We start from the raw sequence: 16,808 nt of genomic DNA on the forward strand, positions 1-16,808 counted from the left end.
GTGGGGAGCACACGGCAGCTGAGAGGGGGCACGCCTGGTACCCAGGAGCGGTGCAGCAGCTGGGCCGTGCTGGAGGGAAGGCAGCGGCACCGAGAGGAGAGGGCAGCAGGAGAGAAAGCCGAGAGCCAGACAACGCCGTCCCCGCTCCTCGGGATGGGGCAGCTCGTGGGCCGCTTCCCCCTGCTCCGACACACAGCGGGAGGAAGGCAATGAGGAAGGCGATGAGGAGGGTGTCGGGGACAAGGGGGCAGGGAAACGAGGGGTTCCTCATTTCCCCAAGGTCCTGCCCGTGTTTCCCTTCTCCCCCTGGAAGTAAAACCAAGGAAGGTGAAGTGTGCCCTGGGCTGCGGCATGAACGAGGGCACCCGAGCTCCCGGCATCCCCTCCCAGGGCATTGCTGCCTGCCTTGCAAAGCTAGCCAGAAAAGGGGGCAAATCCAGCAAGAAAAAGGGCCAAATCCAGCAAAAAAAAAGGGGCAAAACCAGCAAAAAGGGGGCAAAACCATCCAGCAACTGATGTCCCTGCCCACTGAGCCCCGACCGGGATGCTCTCAGCTCCTGACACACTTTCTGGCAGCCGCCTGCAAAATAGGTCAGGAAACTACCCCGCATGCACGCCCCCCCCCCAGCAGCCCCGCTGGGCACGGGGCCGTCCCCCACCTCCCGGGGTCCAGCGATGCCATGGGGGGACGGTGCCGAAACACCGGCTGCAAGCCGAGGATGCCTCCATGGAGCACCAGTCCCGGAGAGGGGCATGGCACCAGCGTCCTCCGTGGGGATCATCCACGGCACCCGGCGCACAGCACCAAAACCAGGTCAGTCCCTGTTTCGCCTTCCCGTAAGTGGGAAGTGAGAGTCTCTTGGTGTCGGGCTTGACCGCTCCGGCTGTGGCCGGTGGGGGGGCCCTTTGCAGGCCCCGCTGCCCTCCCGCCTCCTCTTCTTCCTCCTCGGGGTGCAGCGGGCACCCGTGGCACAGACCCAGCTCACCCCCGGGGCCACCCAAAAACCTCTGCCTGGAAAGAGCCAGCTCACGGGGGTGCAGCAGCACCCCGACCCGACACACAGACCCCCTCCACCGTGCCGGGGCCACCTCCCGTGCACCCCTGGCCACCGCAACACCGCCCGGCAGCTCTTCGGCAAGGGCAGAGCCAAGCCGCGGCGCGTAGATGCTACCGGTGGGGACCGGTGGGGATCCCCCCAACCACATGCACCCTTTTTGCAAAAGCCTTTCCGCACAACCAGCCCCCCCCATCACCTGCAGTTTTGGGGTGTCCAAGTGCCGTCCCGGTCACTCCCTGGGTGCCCCGAACTAGGGCAGCATCGCCCGCCTGCACCCTGGGCTGGCAGCATGGGCAGGAGGAGGAGGAAGGCCATGCCGGGGATGGGGGGGGCACAGCAGCACTTTCTAACCTGTCCCAGCCAGGCGGGAAGCCCCAAATTATTTTTAGACAATTTTTTTTCCCTTGAAGCGTGACGTTTGTGCCGTGCCGCAGGCAGAAGAGCAGGCAGGGAGACACCGACTTGGGCCACCCCCTGCCAGATTCCACCTGCTGCTACGGCGGGTTCTGGCTCTGCGTTTTAACGATTTAACAGCTCGCATCCATCTGCAAAACTCTCCGGAGCACTAACACCCCGACGGCCACGGGGTCCCTACCGCAGGACACTCGCCGGAGCCACCCGAAGCCCCCGGCACACGGTGACAGTGCCTGCAACCCTCCCAGGCTGATGGAACAGGACTTGATTTGCTGGGGGGGGACATGCCAGATGTGTGGCACGGGGTGGTAAAAATAGGGATGGGGCAACCATGCTGCCCTGTCCAAGAAGAAGAGCTGCGAGATGCCGGCATGGGGGAGCATCGCTCCCTGCCTCCTCCCAGACACCCCCAAAATACCCAGGGCTCACCCCCTTGGTGGGTTTTCTAGGTTCTGGTGGCAAACGACCCGCCTTCGGGGTGGGGGGACAGGGGACGTGGGGTATGGAGGGATGCAAAAGTCCAATATTGCTATAAATATCCCCATCCCTGATGTCCTGGCTGCTTCCCATAACAGCTCGGCCCCGGTAGCCACCGCCGCGGTGGGGGGCACCCCCAGAAAACAACCGGCAGCTTTCGTAGGGGCTTTCCCCGGCGCAGACATGGCCTTCCTCCCGACACGGTCCTGGCACCCCGGGACAGCCCGGAGGGAGCTGCCGGCGAGCCCTGGCACGGCCACCCACCCGCAGCACCCGGGTCTGCTGCATGGCACCAGCCCGCGCCTCCAAAGGCTGTTTTTTTAGGGGTGAACGCCACAAATTAAAATTGCAGCCTCTACAGCGGTGCCGAAGCCCTGCAGACCTCCCCCCGGAGCGAGGGACCCCCCCCGGGCAGGCACGGCCCCCAACCCCACACCCCCGAGCATCGTCCCGATGGCCCCGGGGACGCGGCAGCCGCAGCAAGGCGACGCGAGAAGCCAGCTCGACGTTACCAGAGGACGAAGCAGCGACCGTCCCGGTTCTCGCCGCGCAGCGCCGGCAGCCTGTGCCGGAGCAATTCTTCAGGCCTTGCCAGACGTACCACGACGCGGTGAGGAGGAGGAGGAGGAGGAGGAAGGCGAGAGAAACCCGCCGGCGGCATTGCCCGGCGTTTGGGCGCTGTTGGCGGCGATCGGCACTGCACGGGCGCTGCTGGCAGGGATCCTGGCAGGGATCCCGGCTGCCCCGGCAGAGCCGCAGCTGCCGGCGTTGTTTGGCCGTGAATTGGGACGCGCCGAGCTGGTTCTCAAACAGAAAACAAATCTGCCAGCCGGGCCCTCGGGGTTCCGCTCTCCTGGGCTTCACCCCTCCGTCACCGGCCCCAGCCCTGCCGATGCCGCCCCGGTGTCCCTGGTCATGTCCCTCACCCCACCAGGCACGGCTATTGCTGCACCTCGACTCCCCGGGGTGGCCCGGGGACAGGGGGTTTCGGCACAGCCGGGGGTCCCAGGAGACCGGGGTTGAGCTGGGTTATGCTGGGGATGAGCTGGGGTATACTGGAATTGAGCTGGGGAGTACTGGGATTGAGCTGGGATGTGCTGGGGGTGAGCTGGGGTCTGCTGGGGATGAGCTGGGGTATACTGGGGTTGAGCTGGGGAACACTGGGGTTAATCTGGGATGTGCTGGGGGTGCGGGCGCATCCAGCCGGGGCGGGGGGGGCACAGCCATGTCATAGCCGAGCACTTTTGGAGCACGGGTGCAACCTGCCCCCCCCGGCTCCTCTGCACCCACCGCAGCTCACCGTGCCCCCCCCGGTGCCCCCACAGCACCGCACGCTCCAGGCAAGCCGATGCCCCAGCAGCACGTGGGGAAGCGCAGGAGAAGCATGACCCCCCCCCCGGGAAAGAAACCACAGCCGAGGAGATTGTGTGTGTGTGTGTCCCATCGTTCGTCCCCCCCAGGCTGGGTTTGCACCCCCAGCCCCCCCACCCCGGGCATTGCCCACCCCACCGGGCAGCGAGGAAAGCGCGGTGAGAGGAGCACCGAGTACCTCTGTTCGGCGGCGCCGAGGATGCCGAGGCGCTTCCCGGGGCGGGGGCTGGCAGGGCCCCCCCAGCCAGGCACGGCGGCAGCCCTGCCAGGCCTGGGCTTGTTCCCGCATGGAGGTTTGGCTGCCTCATGGAAACGGGAGCCGAGGGGAAAACCGTAGGGACTTTCCCCCCGCAAAAAAAAATAAAAAGGGGTTTGGTTTTTTTTTTTTTTCCTCCCCACCCAGTTCCCGAGGCCTTGGTGAAGGGAAAAAATGAAGCCGGGTGGTTTGGGGACGCGGGGGGAGACGTGAGGATCCCACGGCTGCCCCACATCGCTCCCCAAGCCAAGGGGGGGCTGCGAGCCGGTCCCGGCGGATTGCACTTGTGCTGGCCGGACAATGCTCCTTTCATGCCGCAGAGCGGCTCGGGGACAGGGACACGCTGGCTGCCTGCTCCCGGGGGGGGGGGGGGGCGGGGGGGGGGGGTCGGTCCCCACGGTCTCGGCCCCTCGCCCACGCGAGGCCGTGCCCCGTGCAAGGAGGGGCCGGGCTCAGCAGCACCCACTGGGCGATGCGCCAGGCTCGGCCCCACGTTTAGGGGACGATGCTCTGCGGGGGTTCAGCCTGCGGGGCCAGTGTCTGACCCCCCCCCACCAAAAAAAAAAAAAAGCCCCTGCTGCTTGCATCCCCCTCCGCTCGCAGCATCCCCGCTCGCCGGGCGCTCGGAGCCATCCCTATGGGATCCCCTGCCAAAGCCTTCAGCCGAAGATGATGACGGTGCCGTGGGCGCCACGGCCTTATCCAGGTCACGGGGTTGCATATCCCGAGGCCCCAGGGGACCGGCAGCAATGCCGGAGGGTCATCCCTGCGGAGCCGAAGCCTGGCAGACCTTCCCCGCAGCATTTAGGGGATCACTCACGTCCTCCCCGGCCAGCGGTGGGACAGAACCAACACGGCGCCGCAAGAAAGCCCCCCAGCCCGGCCCTCGGGTGCCCAGCAGATCCATATCCTCCACCTGCGCTGCCGATCGCCCGCAGCCTACCTGAGCCCCCGGCTCTGCCCGAAGCCCCCCGGCACGCAGCTCCTCCGACACTTGGCCACGCTCTGGAGCATCCTTAGCTCCCCTACGGAGCCATTTCTTCTCGCAGCCCCCCCCGCCACCGAGTCTCCGGCAGTACCTCCAACAGGCAAAAGACCTAAAAAAAACCCCTGCGAGGGGCTTTGCCCCATGATCGGCCCCCACCGCGTGTCCCCCACATTGCTGGAGCCGGCCCTGACTCTGGTTTTGCTCCGGTATTGCCCCGCACAGGGGTGGAGCGGAGGCCGGCTCCCTTTTTAATTGGGTCCTATTTTTAATGTTGGTTTTCGAGAGGTGCGGGGGAGGATGGGGAGGATGCAGCAGATATAAATTAACAGGCGAAATCGGAAGCGAGTCCCCGGTGTCCAGCCCGGTCCCACATGTGACGGCAACACGGGATCACGCCTGGTGCTGGGGTGCACCGGCTGCACTCCGGGTATGTCACGTCGACCGGCCACAAGCCAGACCCTGGCACGCAGCCGTCGAGCAAGACCCCGCCGGCCGGCGTGCCGGGGCAAAGGGGGGGCTGCGCTGGCCGTAACCGCATGCGCCAGGGCTGCACCCCACGAGGACCAGGAGGTCCCAGGGCTGAGCCCACTGCAGCCGGGCTCCGCGCAGGGCCATGCTCCCCGGGGGGTGCCAGCCTGTCCCCCCAGGACAGAGCATCTCCTCTGACCCCCCCCCAGTGCTCCAGGCACCCCAACACCTCGCAGACCCCCATTCCCCTGGGGGTCCCAGCCTGTCACCCCAGGACGGAGCATCTCCTCTGACCCCCCCCCGGTGCTCCAGGCACCCCCAACACCCCAACACCTCGCAGACCCCTGGTCCCCTGGGGGTCCCAGCCTGTCCCCCCAGAACGGAGCATCCCCTCTGATGCCCCCCTGGTGCTCCAGGCACCCCAACACCTCGCAGACCCCTGGTCCCCGGGGGGTGCTAGCCTGTCCCCCCAGGACAGAGCATCCCCTCTGACCCCCCCCCCCCCGGTGCTCCAGGCACCCCAACACCTCACAGAACCCCGGTCCCCTGGGGGTGGGGGCTGCCTGTCCCCCCAGGACGGAGCATCCCCTCTGCCCCCCCCGTGCACCAGGCACCCCAACACCTCGCAGCCCCCAACCCCTCCCTGCACCCCAAACCCCACACCGCAGCGCGGCACATCCCCTCCCGGTCCCCGCTGAGCTTTGCAGCCCCCACCGCCCCGGGGAGGGGGGGGAACACGGGACGGGGACCTGCAGTCGCCGCCCCCCCGACAGCGCCGGGGCTGGCTGGCCGCCCGGGACCCGCCGCTCCCCCCCCCCCGCTCCGGCCGCTGCCCAAAGTTTGCGGAGAAGCAGCGGGGGGGAGGCTGGGGGGGGGGCAGGGCCCCCCCCGGGCAGCGAGGGGTCTCCGCCATGTGTCGTGTGTGTCCGTGTCCCCCCCCCCCGGCCCCCCGGAGCATCCCCGGACTGACCTGGCCGGGCGGCCGCGGGCTCCGCCGGCGGCTGCGGGTACGGGGGGGGGGGGGGGGGGTAGGGGAAGTGGAGGGGGGGAGGGAAAAACCCTTCCCAGAATTAAATAAATAAAGAGCGGCCCTTGCAAAGGCCGACACCGGCCGGCTGCCTGCTGCCTGCTCAGGGTCCCCCCCCAGGCACCCGGCCATCCTCATCCTCCTCTTCGTCGCTCCCCAGCGCAGCCCCCACACTGTGCATCCCACCGCCCTGGCTCAGGCCCCCTGGCTCCGGGGGTCCCCGCAGCCCCGGGGGGTCCCCTCCTCGGGGGACGCCGTTTTTAGGTTTCTTGGCAAATATCAGCAGGATTGGAAAAAAGAGGATGAAGGCCTCGGGGACGTCACATCTTGCCGAGCTCCATCTTCCCTGCTGCAGCAGCGCATGGGTCCCGTTGGATGCCAGCAAATCCCCCCGTGATGGCGAATCCCCCCGTGACACCCACCGCCCTGGAGAACAAGGCGCCGTTGACGGCCACAGCCGGAGCAGCCCCTGTCCCTGCAGGGCCGGGGGGATTTCTCCTCTTGCTGTCACCTGGGGGGGGCAGATAACCTGATGTCCCCCATCCCCACCTCGGGAGGAGCCACTGGGACCCATCTCACAGCCCCCCCCAGCTCTGAGCAATTATGGGCCACTCGCCATTTCCACCTTTTATTCCCATTTTAAGGCTTTTCAAGCCTCCTTATAGTGATGGAGAAAAACTGGAGATGCCCCCAAATCGTGCCCCCCCAAAGCCCCCCGAGCCCAGTGCCTGGGGCGTCCTATGCCAGAGGTGTTTTGGGGGGAGTTGTGCCCCACTTGGGGTGTTTGACAGGCAGTACTGGTGTTACTGGTCTGGCTGGGGCAAAACCCACCACAGGGACAAACAGCTGTGTCCCTAATTAGTGCCCGGCACTAATTGGGTTTAGGGGTTTCTCTGGCACCCTTTGGTAGCATTGCCACCCCCGAGGGCCCCCCCCCGGGGGTCCCCCCTGGGCCAAAGCCCGCAGTGGTTCCCGGGGATCAGCATGGGGGACCCCAAGGGTGAGCAGGACCCGGCAGCACCCACCATGACCGGGGACCCCCAGGGACCCCCCCCACCAGAGCTCACTGCGGAGCCGGGGACAGGGAGGGCTCCCAGGGGACCGAGGCAGGACAGAGAGGCTGAGTCACCCCCTGCGCTGGATTTATTTCTTTTATTCCTAAATAATCAGCTCCGGTACAAGGTACAAAATCTCCCTCCTCCCCTCGCCGCCCCAAGCAAAGGAGGGGGGCGGGAGGGCAGCCAAGGAACAGCTCCAAAATCCCGATTCAAGGCCTCTAATTCTAGCGTAGAAAGTGTTCAAACACCGAGCTTGGGGCTCCTTGCCTGGAAAAGGGGGGCGGGGCAGGAGCCCCCCGAGACCCCCAGCACGCCTGGAGGTGCCAGCAGACCCCCAAGTCCCCCCAACATTCCTGGAGGTGCCAGGAGCCCCCAGAACATCTGGAGATATCCGAAGATGCTTGGAGCCCCCAGAGACCCCCAGAATATCTGGAGGTGCTGGGAGCCCTCCCAAGTCCCCCCAACATGCCTGAAGATGCTGGGAGCCCCCAAGACCCCCCAGCACACCTGGAGGTGCCAAGAGCCCCCCAAGTCCCTCCAACATGCATGGAGGTGCCGGGAGCCCCCCAAGTCCCCAACATGCATGGAGGTGCCAGAAGCCCACCCCCCCCAGCACATGTGGAGGTACCAGGAGCCCCCCCAACCCCCCCTGCATGCCTGGAGGTTCTGTAAGACCCCAAAGCCACCCCCCCCCCCCGCATGCCTGGAGGTGCTGGGACCCCCCCAAGCCTCCCCTGCATGCTTGGACAAGCCAGGAGCCCCCCAAGCCCCCACCTGCATGCCTGGAGATGCCAGGAGCCCCTGAAGACCCCTTTGCACACCCGGAGGTGTGGGAAGACCCCCAAGCCCCCCCCCCACTTCTGGGGGTTCGCTCTGGGCGGGGGTCCCATGGGAGGAAGGCAGTTCTGTTAAACGATAACAGAGGAAGACAGGGAGGAGGGACAGGGGAGTGGGGGGGAGCACGGGGAAGGGGTGAGGGGGTGCCCCCAGGGCTGGGGGGCAGGGGCAGGGCCCCCCACTCTCCTCTGCCCCCCCCCCCAGGGGCGAGAACGGAAGGGCACTTTGGGTTTGCCACCGATGGGGACGACATCGGTGTCCCACGGTGGCTGCGAAGGGACCAGATGCCCCCCGGCTTCCCACCCTGGGATGGGGGGGAGGATGGCAGCCATCACCCAGGTGGGGAGCCCAGCACGGCCCCCCCTGTCCCCGGGCAGGGGGGCAGCAGACCCCCCCCCCCTCCCAAGCCAGAAGCATGGGTGCACGTGTAGGTGCGTGCAAGAGAGAGACACAAACTGCTTTGGGGGGGACGACAGGGACAAAACAGCCCCGGGGGGGGGGGGGGGGGAGTTGGGGGGCTCAGTTAACGCTGTCCTCATCGCTGGCCTCGCCGCGGTCATCTTTGGTCTCGGCCAGGGAGCTCTCGTCGATGTTCTCCAGGGAGTCGGCGTGCTGGAGGGAGAGCTCGGAGAGCGGCAGGGCCGGCAGCCGGCTCTGCTCGGGGAACAGCCAGGGCTTGAAGTGCGGGTTGTGCTTCAGCTTCCACTCCGGGTACTTCAGGCAAGCTTTGTACATCTTCTTCATCGCCTGGGATGAAGGCTGGGTTGGAGCTGAGCTGGGTCGGGGGGGGACACACACCTCGCCCTCCACCCCACCGCACCATGGGACCCCCCGGTGCGACCGACTCACCTTGGGGGCCAGGAACTGCGAGGATTTGTTCACCACCCATTTCGGCAGGGAACCTGCCGAGAGAAGAGGAGCCGGGCTGGGACCGGCACCCTGGCACCCCCCCAGCCGTGGGACAGCCGGGACCCCCAGGCACGGCACCGCCAGTCCCCCCCGGGTCACCCTCCTCAGGGACAGGAGGGCTCGGGGACACCCGTCTGGAGAGGGGACAAGGCGAGCGGCAGCGAGGGGACAGTCCAGAGAAATCAGGATTCAACCCAAACTGCTGCCTCAGCTTCTTGCCGAGTTCAAAAAAAGCCACTTCAGCATGTTGGCCACCTCTTCTACCCCAAAAAAGAAATATTTCAAGAGAACGGGCCCAAAATGTTTTCTCCTGGCATTGCTCCAGTGCTCCTGGTCTGGCTCCGGCCGTGTCCCGAGATGCTCCCGGTTGCCTCCCTGCCTGCTGCTGCCTGTCTCTGAGCCCACCCCGAGCCCACCCACCCCTCCCAGCTCCAGAAAAACTTCCAGCCCGATTTATTAACCTCAGCTGATCCGTTACGACAGACCCCTAACCGGAGGGCAACCGTCCCCGAGGGACATGAGGGCAGGACTGGGGTGGGCTGAGCCCCGAGGCATCGGCGTGGGGGTCCCCCCCTTACCTTTGGGGTCCACCTGTGCCAGGTAGGTGATGGTGCAGCTCTTGGCTCCCGTCCCCTCGATCAGGTAGCCCGTCTGGATGGAGACCGCTCGCACCATGTCCTTCCGAGGGGGGTAATTCTGCAGGGGGGACAGTGAGGATCGGGGGGGGGACAGGGACGCGTCGATGGCAGGGGCAGGATGGGGTTCAGGCAAGCACCAACTGCAGGCAGGGCTGCCCTGACCCCCCCAACAGCCCCCCAATGCCTCCAGCCTGACCTCCCACCGACCACGGGGCAAACCCAGCCCCGTCCTGGTGCGGGCAGCACCCCCGGCTGCCCCCCCAGTCCCCCCGGGGACTCACGGGGTGCTTGACGGAGTAGTTCATGATGATGTAGTCGGTGCCCATGGGCAGCCAGGAGCGGAGCGTGATGACGTCCCGGTTCTTCAGGGGCTTGGGGCACTTCCCTGGGGACAGCAGCGGTGGGAGACCAGGGTGAGACACCCCCACCCCACCCAGCACAGGCATCCCCGCTGGGGGTCCAAGCCTGCTCCCCAAATCCCTCCCAAACTGGTACCCGGCCTCCTCCCAGCGATGCCCGGGCACCACCGAACCCACGGATGCTGAACCCAGGAACGCTGCCGTGACAGCCCCGGGGCTCAGCTCCCCCCTCCCCGGGACCCCCCAGCCCCCTCCTCACAGGCGTAGTAGCCCACGTCGGAGTTGACGGTCAGCTTCCCGATGTCAAAGGTCTCGATGACGTTGGTGTCCCACTTTTTCCGATACTCGATGTCATGCAGCACGTCGTAGAGCGTCTCCGCCGGCACGTCCTTGCACTCCATCCTGCACTGCAGGGGTGGGCAGCTGAGAAACCGCCCCGGGGTGGGGGGAGAGCGGCCGTGGGGACCCGCGGGTGGGGGGTGTCCTCTCAGGTTCCCCAAAAACCAACACAAAACCCCCCGAGAGGAGCTGGATCCCAACCTGCAGCTCAGCCCAGTCTGGTCCAGTTTGGCACTCAGAGCCAACTACACCCCAAGGCAGCGCGGAGCTGAGCCCCGGATGCCGGGGGGACCTTCATGGGGGGGCATCTTCCCACCTCCTCTCTTCCCCGCCATCACTGGTCTCCCCCCAAAGCAAGCATCCCTGCACGGGGCACCAGTGGTGCCACGGGGGTCTGGTGCACGGGGCCATGCCCGGTGCCGTGGCGCAGTGTGCATGGTAGGGGGGGGGGGCTGGCTGGAGTGGGGAGCAGCCCCCCCACCCCAGGGTCAAGAGCAGCTCCGGTAACCATGGCAGCCAAATCCTTGGGAAGACAAGGAGAAGAAGAAAGGAGAAGCTGCCGTCCTCCCCCGGCAGCGCGGATGCCATCTGGCCAAGGCCAAGGGCCGCTGGAGCCGTGCCGCGGGGCAGAGCGCGGGCAGGAGCCGGCAGAGAGGGCGGCCAGCACGGGCAGCGGCGGGCAGCGCAGGCAACCCCGCCGTGATCCCTGGGGATGCTGCTCCGGCACCCCGGCAAACACACGTGGCCCCAAGTGCCTCTGAGGTGGGTACCGGCATCCTGCCCCCCGCCAAATGCCGCCGGCTCCTGGTCCATCCCCAAGGACGGCTCCGGCCCCTCCTGGACCCCCAGACCCCGGGCACCCAACACCTGGGGGGAGCGGCTCTTGGGCCCTTCCTTTAGGAGCAGATTTAGGGAATTAGGGGCAGAGGAGCCACAGCCACCGTCCTCGCCCAAGCATGCGGTGCTGGAGACCCCCGACCCCGGCAAGAGGAATGGCAGCACCCAGCACCGGGGCACGGCCCCGCACCCGGACCCTTGAGTGCGGCACGGCTGCTGTTCGCAGAGCCAAAGCCTCCACACACAGACCCTGTCCTCAACCCCACGGAGCCCGTACTCAACCCCACGGAGCCCATCCTCAACCCCACGGAGCCCGTACTCAACCCCACGGAGCCCATCCTCAACCCCACGGAGCCCGTACTCAACCCCACGGAGCCCATCCTCAACCCCACGGAGCCCATCCTCAATCCCACGGAGCCCGTCCCCAAGCTCACAGAGCCCATCCTCAACCCCACGGAGCCTGTCCCCAACCCCATGGAGCCTGTCTCAACCCCACGGAGCCTGTCCTCAAGCCCACGGACCCTGTTCTCAAGCCCATTGCCCCCATCCCCAACCCCATGGAGCCCGTCCCCAGCCCCATGGCACCGCTGCTCATCCCCCTGCACCTTGCATTGCAACCCTGCCACGTGAGCCTCCCTTCGGCCGAAAACTCGGACGGGGACAGCCTTGCAAGGCGGTTTCAGGGAGCACACCCCCGGGTGACATCCTTGGGGACCCCCTGCTCCCCACCCGCACCCAGAAAACCCCGGCACCGTGCCCGCGCTGGCTAGGCTGGATGCGGGAGCGGGTGCCACCGCTTCTCCCGTATATTCCTAAAGCGGCGAGGCAGGTCGGCCGAGCCGTGCCCACGCGGGCAGGACCAGCCGGGTGACTCAGGACCTGCCCGCGCTGCCTGCGTGCCACCAGCTGCCTGCAGCCCGTGGGTGACTCATGTCCCCGGCAGTGCCGGGGGGGGTCTCGCCGGGAGAGGGGACGGTGCCACCCGGGAAGCGCCCAGAGCGGCCCTGAGTCAATATTGACTCTGACGTCTACCGGGCGAGGAGGAGGAGGAGGAGGAGGAAGGAAGGAAGACCAAAAGGAGGGAGGTTGAATGCAATGGGTGCAAGCGGCCGACCGTGCCCCGACACCCTCCCTGCCCCAGAGATTTTGGAGGGAAGGGGCTCGCGGGGACAGCTCTGGGCAGCAGGACAAGGGGCTCCCTGCGGCCACCCGGGTGGTTGGGGACTGAGGGGACCCCTGACATGGGAGAAAAACTGCCCTGGGGGTCAGCTCAACCCCCAGCCCCACATCGTCGGGGGGCCAACACTGCCACAAAGCCCTGGCTTCACCGGCAGCATCCCCTCCTGTCCGGAGCGGGCTTCCCTGGCCCTGGGGGTGCACGGCACCTGGTGCAGGCAGCGCCGGCGGCCACGGCCACGTGGGTCATTAATTAAAGAGAAGATCTCCCCCGTGGCCCGGATGTTCGACGCAATCATTAACGACCGGGTGCCACGTCTCAAGGTGACCCGATGAATAAAGTAATGAGCGGGAGCCAGGGTCTGGGCAGGAACGGTCAGCGTGTGCATCCCAGGTGGCTTCCCAGAGCCCGACAGCTCCGGCAAAGCCCGGCGAAGCTCCAGCCCCCTCCCGATGCTTCCCATGGGATGGCTCCTGGCTGTCCTTTTGGAGCAGTCCACTCCCAGGGGCAGAGTCTCCCCTGGGGGACTCAGGTCCCCAAGCACCAGCTCGCTGCTCCACTGGGGTGGGCAGGGGGTTCCCAGCCGGGGTCCCCCATCCCACAGCCATCTCGCGCACCACGACGGTTAACGGGCAGCCCCAAGGCCACCAAACAATCCCAGAAGAATCCCGTGTCCTGCCGATGAATCAGCCCTGGGTTTTGTCAGGTCCTGGTGGCACAAACTTGTTTCCAGACTCCAGAAAACAGGTTAGACGAGAGCTGCATCCCTAATGGCAGGAGAGAAGGCGAGGGGGGGGGACGGCTGCCGCTTCAAAGCGGAGCGAGACCTTCGGGTTTCATTTAATTACAAAGCAGCAGCAGCAGGAGCAAGAAAGCCAGCGAGCAAACAGGGAGGAAAACAGCTCTTTGGAGGCTGCCGGTGCCAGGCACAGCGGGCAGCCCCCAGCCCCGTCCCCTGGGAGCTGCGGCGTTGGGGGCAAACACCCCGGCTCGGCCCCGCCGTGCCACGTCAGCCATGCCACGTGTGCCGGGGCAGCTCACCGTCCCACCGGCCGGCATGAAATCCAGTGGGAGCATCCCATCCTGGGTGGGAGGTGCTGGGTCTGGGTGCTGCTGGGGACCACGGGGGTGGCACAGGGACTGTTGGTCCCCCCACGGTCCCCAATACCTGGCCGGGGCAGCCCGGCGCTGCTCAGCACACGCACAGCATCAACATATAAACACCCAGCAGGATCTTTCCAAGCAGGATATGGCCAGGAGGGCACTGGGGGGGTCCAGGACCTGACGTGGCTGCGGGATGCAGCGGGCTCTTGGGGGAGCAAGGCTGGATGCTGGAGGGGGCTTGGAGAGCCCCATGGGGGTGGTAGACGGGCTGCCGGGGGGGGGAAAGGCTTTGGGGAGGGAAGCAGGGAGAGGAGCAGGCGCGGGGAGCAAAGGTGGCCGGAGGGAAGGTGACCGCCCCCGGGGCAAACAGGGACCTCAGCCTTTCGGGGATGAAGACTCCTCGATGGGGTTTAACTGAGCAGCACCCCAAGCCCGGGCTCCCCTGGCACGGAGAGTCAAGGACCGGGCACCCCTGGGGTGCTGCCAGGGCTCGGGGACCCCCGTGGGGGCGAGGGAGGGCTTTGGGTACCGACCGCCCCGTGGCAGGAGCGTGCCGTGCCAACCGGGGCCAGGACATCCTGGTACACACCTGGGGCTGGTTCCCTGCCACGCCGACGTGGCACACCGGGATTGTTGGGGCGGGCAGGGATGCACACCCCCCCCCCCCATGTCCTCCCTGCTGCGTGCTTGCACCCAAGCAGCTCTACAGAGAGCGGCACCTCAATCCCACCGGAGACGTTTTGGGATGCAGCAACACCCCAAGAGCGAGCGGCAAGGCTGGGGGGCACGGGGGGCTTGGCGTGGGGGCTGGGACGCGCTGCCCCGCGGAGCTGTGCCTACGCCAGCGTGCCCGGGGATGCGCAGACCCCACGGAGACGGGCGCTCCGTGTCCTGCTGGCCACGTGTGCTGGCGTGGGGTCGGGCTCACACCTCTGCGGGGGGGGGGGGGCAGCACCCCACACCCCAGGGACTGTCCCCGTCCGTCCCCCCCAGGACTTCACTGCTACGGCACCGCAGGCTGCTGCCACCGGTGCACGGTGGGGACCCGTCCCCGGGTCACCGCAGCCCAAACACGCAGCCGTGGCTCTGCCACGCCGGCGGCCGGCCGACGCCGGGGAGCAAACAGAGGCGATTCCCCGGCGGGCGCAGGCGCGGTGGGAGCCAGGCACAGCCGGTGCTCCTGCCACCGCCACCACCCCAGGGACAGGTTTCTCCGGTGCTGCCGGCGCCGCTTGTTTGCGCAGCTGCTGCAGAGCGGCATGCGAGCAGGCCGCGGCCGCCGCCGCCGCCTCCGCTCCGCCGCCGTCCCTCGGCATGCCGGCGAGGGCAATATAACCCGTTGCACCAGGGAAAGCTTTGTGGGGGTGCCGGCAGGGACGGGGACGCCGGACAGCCCTGCGGAGAGCCAGGCAGGGGTTCCAGCGCGGCACGGTGGCCCGTGGCCACCGGCAACGCCAGCCTGACGCCGCTCCTGTCCTAAGTTTTCCCTTGGATTCCTGGTGCCCGGTCGGCCCTAACGCTGCCTGTGTGCCCACTTTGCCGGAGGGATGAGCATGCACCCGCCTGCGCCAGCCCGGCAAACCGGCACCGGGGAGGGAAGGGACCCGCCGGAGGACGCAGCAGGGACCCGGAGAGCCCCAGGAGCTCCGCTCTGTGTCGGAGGAGAGGGGGTTGCAGGGCTGCAGCGGGTGCCACAGGGCGAGGGGACAGCCCAGATGGGGACAGCCCCGGTGAGAGCGGGCTGGTGCCCGGCAGGCCCCGAGGAACCCTACAGCCCCGCTCCGGTCCCGGCTCCGGGTGCTGGGGAGGTTCCCAGTGGTGGGGTGGGGGGGCAGGCAGCACCGAGGCCTCACGGTCCCACATGCCCGAGGGTCCCTGTTTGTCCCTGGGTGAGTCCCCGGTCACCCCTGTGCACCCCCCTTGTCCCAGGGGTCCCTACTTGTCCCCGCTCAGCCCCGGGGTCTTGTTTGTCCTGGGGTCCCCACTCACTCCCAGAGTCCCCATTGGTCCTGGGGTGCCAGCTCAGCCCTGGGTCCCCACTTGTCCTGGGGTCCCGTTTTTTGCAATAGGGTGCCAGCTCGGCCAAGTCCCCACTCGCCCAGGGTGCTGTAATCACTTGAGGGTCCCCACTTGCCACAGGGTCCCCGCTAACCCCTGGGGTTCCTGCTCACCCCAGGGTGCCACATCGCCCCAGGGTCCCCACTTGCCACAGGATTCGTGCCTGCACCCATGGTCCCTGCTCACCCTGGGGTGCTGGCTCTCACCCCAGTGTCCTTGCTGTCCCCCAGGGTGCTGGCTCACCCCAGGTCCCTGTTTGCCCCAGGGTCCCTGTTAACTTCTGGGGTCCTCACTCACCCTCAGGGTCCCTCTTCACCCCAGGGTGCTGGTTCACCCCCAAGTCCCCACTTGCCTCAGGGTCCCCGCTAACCCTTGGGGTCCCCACTTGCCTCAGGGTCCCCGCTAACCCTTGGGGTCCCCACTTGCCACAAGATTCCTGCTTGCACCCATAGCCCCTGCTCACCCGGGGATACTGGCTCACCCCCCCGCGTCCCCGCTTGCTGGGGGGGGTCCCCGCTCACCCCAGGGTGCCGCACCACCCCAGGGTCCCCGCTTGCCTCCAGGTTCTCCCCCCGGGGATCCTCGCTGGCCCCCAGCATCCTCCCCGCCGCCCCAGGGTCTCCCCTACCCCCCGGGGTCCTCGCTCCCTCCGTGCTGCCGGGCCGCCGCCCGCCCCCGGGCGCTGGGTTCCCCCCCCCCGGTGCCCGGTACCCGGTGCCCGGTGCCCGGTGCCGGTGGGGTCTCACCTTGATCTTATGGAGGGAGCGCTCGGGCTCCAGCAGCTGGACCCAGACGGCCACCCCCGCCTTGCTGTAGGTGAGGCTCCAGCCCCGCTCCGACTCGCACTCCGCCCGGAACGCCCCGAAATCCCGGTCGTCGGGGATCTGCACGCTGTCGCGACCCGACGCGCTGTCGCGACCCGACATGGTGTCGTGACGCTCCCTTTCTCCCCCTTCCTTCCCCCCCCACCCCCACCCCAACCCTCCACCGTTGCCGGTGCCGGTGCCGCGGGTCGCGGCGGCCCCTACGGCGGGGGCGGGGACGGGGACGACGGGGACGGCGGCGGCGGCGGCGGCGGCGGCGGCATCCCCGGTGCGCGGTGCGCGATGGGCCGGGGCGGGGCCGCGGGGGCGGGGCGGGGGCGGCACCGGGAGCACCGGGAGGGGGCGGAGCTCCGGGGACAGCGCCGGGGGGGGGGGGGGGAGGCCGGGGGAGCACCGGGAGGGGAGGGGGGGGAGGCCGGGGGCGGCCCCGGCAGCACCGGGGGGGTGAGGGGGGTGCACAGAGGTGTGGCAGTTGCACGGACCCCCGCGCTGTGCACGCACGCACACACCCCCCCGTGCAACCCCCCCGCACGCCCAGCCTGCCCGTGCGCGCGTACCGGTGCCTGCACACGCACACGAGCCCCGTGCCTTTACACACGCACGCACACA

The 16,808-nt window shown here is 67.8% G+C and overlaps 1 protein-coding gene across 1 annotated transcript; it reads right to left on the reverse strand.

The window, feature by feature from the left end:
• Nucleotides 1–7,197: 7,197 nt before the first annotated feature.
• Nucleotides 7,198–16,374, reverse strand: STARD10 (StAR related lipid transfer domain containing 10). The gene is made up of 6 exons (XM_030042535.2): nucleotides 16,122–16,374; nucleotides 10,120–10,267; nucleotides 9,783–9,886; nucleotides 9,442–9,559; nucleotides 8,804–8,856; nucleotides 7,198–8,701 (listed from the first exon to the last, which is right to left on the reverse strand). Exons 1-6 carry the CDS (start codon nucleotides 16,299–16,301, stop codon nucleotides 8,474–8,476), a joined length of 831 nt encoding a protein of 276 aa, XP_029898395.1. The 5' UTR covers nucleotides 16,302–16,374; the 3' UTR covers nucleotides 7,198–8,473.
• Between the last annotated feature and the right edge of the window lie 434 nt (nucleotides 16,375–16,808).

This window comes from Aquila chrysaetos, chromosome 19 (assembly GCF_900496995.4).
Source record: "Aquila chrysaetos chrysaetos chromosome 19, bAquChr1.4, whole genome shotgun sequence".
Lineage (NCBI taxonomy): Eukaryota > Metazoa > Chordata > Aves > Accipitriformes > Accipitridae > Aquila > Aquila chrysaetos.

Bases quoted from the DNA above. Each gene is read 5' to 3' on its own strand.
- STARD10 (XM_030042535.2), bottom strand. From the start codon at position 16,301: ATGTCGGGTCGCGACAGCGCGTCGGGTCGCGACAGCGTGCAGATCCCC. The intron at 9,560-9,782 runs GTGAGTCCCCGG...TCCCCCCTGCAG, and splicing joins ACTACTCCGTCAAGCACCCC to AATTACCCCCCTCGGAAGGA. The intron at 8,702-8,803 runs GTGAGTCGGTCG...CCTTCATCCCAG, and splicing joins CGCAGTTCCTGGCCCCCAAG to GCGATGAAGAAGATGTACAA.